General features: G+C 48.4%; 1 protein-coding gene across 1 annotated transcript; it reads left to right on the top strand.

Annotated features, from left to right (window-relative positions):
• RPL6 (ribosomal protein L6) lies at positions 1-3,124 on the top strand. Its single transcript, XM_005424039.2, has 6 exons — positions 1-273; positions 364-462; positions 801-944; positions 1,797-1,845; positions 2,363-2,547; positions 2,929-3,124. Exons 1-6 carry the CDS (start codon positions 25-27, stop codon positions 3,079-3,081), a joined length of 879 nt encoding a protein of 292 aa, XP_005424096.1. The 5' UTR covers positions 1-24; the 3' UTR covers positions 3,082-3,124.
• Positions 3,125-3,620: the final 496 nt, after the last annotated feature.

Genomic DNA, 3,620 nt, shown 5'->3' with positions numbered 1-3,620 from the left:
AAACCCTGCTGTCCGTGATCGCAGATGGCGGGCGAGAAGGCGCCGGAGAAGAAGCCAGGTGAGAAGAAGCCGGCCAAGAAGAAGGGAGGGGTGAAGAAGCCGGCAGAGCAGAAGCCAAGTCAGAAAGCAGCTGGGGACAAGAAGAAGAGGGTGAAGAAATACCATGCCAGCCGTAACCCCGTACTGGCCCGGGGCATCGGGAGGTATTCCCGCTCTGCCATGTACGCCAGGAAAGCCCTGTACAAGCGCAAGTACACGGCCCCAGAGACAAAGGTAGGGTGGGGAGCACGGGGGGAATAATGGGGTTTATCATGGTGCCTTTGGTTTGAAATGTGCTGAGTTTTCCGTGTTCTTTGCACACAGATAGAGAAGAAGAAGAAGGAGATGCCCCGTGCCACCATCACTAAGCCAGTGGGTGGAGACAAGAATGGAGGCAGCCGGGTGGTTAAAATCCGGAAGATGGTACGGAAAAGCACCGGGATGCTCGTGGTTTGCTGCAGGGGGCTTTAGGCTGGGTGGTGAGCCTCGTGCTTGGGGTGATGCAGGGGCTCAGTTTGTGGGAGATGGTGGGAATTCAGGTGGGAATTCTCTATCCTGTGTGTTGCTGTGCCAAGGTGGAACCACACACAAATACAGAGCTGGGCACTAAATATTCCAGAATATTCAGTGTGTTCCCAAGCCCATCTGCAGCAGAAATCCTTCAGAAAGCTGAACTTCAGGGAAATAGGGAGATCCTTTTTGAGGAGTTGCTGTGCTGTGAGACACCCAGGTGGTACAAGATGTTTGTCCTGTGCTCCCAGCCCAGGTACTACCCCACGGAGGACGTTCCCAGGAAGCTGCTGAGCCATGGCAAGAAGCCCTTCTGCGAGCACAAGCGGCGCCTGCGGGCGTCCATCACCCCCGGCACGGTGCTGATCCTGCTCACCGGCCGGCACCGCGGCAAGGTGGGCACTGCTCCTGCTCCCGGGCTCTGGCAGCGTTTCAGGCATCCTGAATCTCCCAGCTGGGCCACTGGGTCAAAATCTGTGATTTCTGTCTGGGTGTTTTCCTTGTCCAGCCTTTAGGAGTGAAGTGTTTGTAAATTAAGGTTGTTCTGAGCAGAGCTGGAAGTAAAACAGGCTCAGCCAGTTACTTGGACACGATGCAAAGTGTTTTGCTGCAGAACAGAGCCTTTTTCTGTTACTGCTTCTACAAGGACAAAACTTTGTCTTACAGCAGTTACTGCAAAGGAAAAATTAGAGTTTTGTCCTTAATCTAATTATCAGGATCGTTATATTGGGTTCTCCATCCTCAGGATGGTCACCAACACAACTGGTATCCTTTATTTCCTTTTCTTGAATTCTCTGTCTTTGATGTTCATGATTCCATAAAAAATGCTGTCAGAGAAGGAAACCTTGACCAGAAGGAACAAAGCACAGTGGGGGAATGGCTCTGACTTTGTGAAGTTACAGGGTCCTTGTGGTGTTTATCCAGTTCCTGCCTTTAACTCACACAATGATTTGGGTGCTGGGATGGCTGTTGCCATCCTGTGGGATGGGGGAAGAATAAAACTGGAGTAATTGGCTTTGCTCAGCCTTGAGAGGTAAAGCTTATGGAGAGTCACACTTGCTTGGAGAGGAGGCACTTGGAAGTACTGGAGCTTGGATCACAAGGTGGCAGCTCCTCAGGTGGCACAGCTCACCCACACCTGGAGCACTATCAGTGCTTGTACCAGTAACAGAGGCACAATCCCAGTTTGGCTGTGGTGTGGGAGCACTGGGACCTGAGGATTGATGTCCCATCTCATTTCTTTACAGCGTGTTGTGTTCCTGAAGCAGCTTGATACTGGCCTTCTGCTTGTAACAGGTAAAAAAATTGTATTTAAACATGGTGGTTTTGTTCTGGGGGCTTCTTTGGGCCTTTTAAGTTCAAGTTTGTCTCTGGGGTCAGTAGCACAACAGATCTGCATGTGTGTGGTTTGGCACATCAGTGGGGAATCACATTTTGTGGTGGAGTCACCACCCCTGGAGGTGTCCAAGGAACAGCTGAATGTGGCACTCAGTGCTCTGCTGTGGTGGACAAGGTGGTGATCTGTCAAAAGTTGGGCTTGATCACCTTGGAGATCTTTTCCAACCTTAATGATTCTGCCATTTGTGACTTTGCTGGGAGGTGGAGGGGAGATAATTAAGCTTCAGGATCTGACTACCTGGAAGAGCTCAGAAAGGAGATTTTTGTATTTCTAGAGGGCTTTGACTGTTGTGATTTTATCTGTAGGCAGCTCTGAAGGAACTGGTCATCACAAAGACTAGAAAAATCCAGCTTCAAGGCAGTGGTGTTCAGCAGAACAGCTGACCTTGTTCTCTCTTGTCTTCTCTGCCTTCAGGCCCCTTGGCTGTCAACCGTGTGCCTCTGCGCAGGGCCCACCAGAAATTTGTTATTGCCACATCCACAAAGGTGGATCTCACTGGGGTGAAAATTCCCAAGCATCTCACGGATTCCTACTTCAAGAAGAAGAGGCTGAGGAAGCCCAAGCACCAGGAAGGAGAGATCTTTGACACTGAGAAAGAAGTAAGGGACAGGGTGGTTCCTTCTTTCTCAATGCTCCAGGCTAGGCTGGAAAGGGGGAATTAGGAAAAAAAAAACACATGGTTTTTAAGTGGTCATTAAAAAAGTGAGGTGATGCCATTAAAATGAGGTAACCTCCTTTTAAATTTAGGGATTTTTCTCAGAGGAGAAGGAGTTAAATGTCTTTTTTGACCAGGAAATGCTGTTACTGTGTTGGCTTTAAGGAGCACTTCAGTGCTCCACCACCTTCCTATTATCAAGAACAAATGAGGGAAAGATTTCTTTAAAATCCCAAAACTCAGGGTTTGCTCTGAATTTCCTCCTCTCTCTAAAGGATCCTGCCGTTGCTCCCAGGATTTTAACTCTGTTCTCTGTGCTTTGCAGAAATATGAGCTGACGGAGCAGCGCAAGACAGACCAGAAGGCCGTGGATTCCCAGATCCTGGCACGGATCAGGAAGGTGCCTCAGCTCCGGGGGTACCTGCGCTCCACGTTCTCTCTCTCAAATGGAGTTTATCCTCACAAATTGGTGTTCTGAGCCTTCTGCAAGCACCACATTAAACTCCAAGGGAAAAAAGCAAGGGTTTGTGGTGTGTTCATTGCAGTGTGCAGCAGCAGGTGTTGCACGGCTCTGACAGTGCTTGTTGATGTGGGGTGAAATTCTGAGGGGTTGTAGGTAGTGACCAGAATTTGGAGAAGTTTGGGGTGTAGGAGTTTTGGCTGTTGTAGTTTTGTGGTGGTTGTTGGATTTCTTTAACTATTTAACATAAATAGGAATTCAGCTTTCTTAACTCTGAACGAGCTGAGAAGGGATTCTGAACAGATTTTGGTTTGTGAATAGCAGCTAATGCTGCACTCAGTGCAGGATAAAATCAAGACAAAATATTTCTGTGCTGAACTTCAGCTAATAAATAACTTCTTAGAGGTATTTCAGGAGCTATACTTTGATTTTGAAGTGGAAATGCTGGGAATACTCCACAGTTTTGCAGAATGAAAGTTCTGAAAGTGAGTGGAGAAGGTTAGTGCTGTGTTGAACCCAGCAGAAATCAGTGCTCTACACAAAGCAGGGATGTACAG

The sequence above is a fragment of the Geospiza fortis genome, unplaced genomic scaffold (assembly GCF_000277835.1).
Source record: "Geospiza fortis unplaced genomic scaffold, GeoFor_1.0 scaffold145, whole genome shotgun sequence".
In the NCBI taxonomy this organism is placed as follows: domain Eukaryota; kingdom Metazoa; phylum Chordata; class Aves; order Passeriformes; family Thraupidae; genus Geospiza; species Geospiza fortis.
This window is presented reverse-complemented; position numbering and strand designations above follow the sequence as displayed.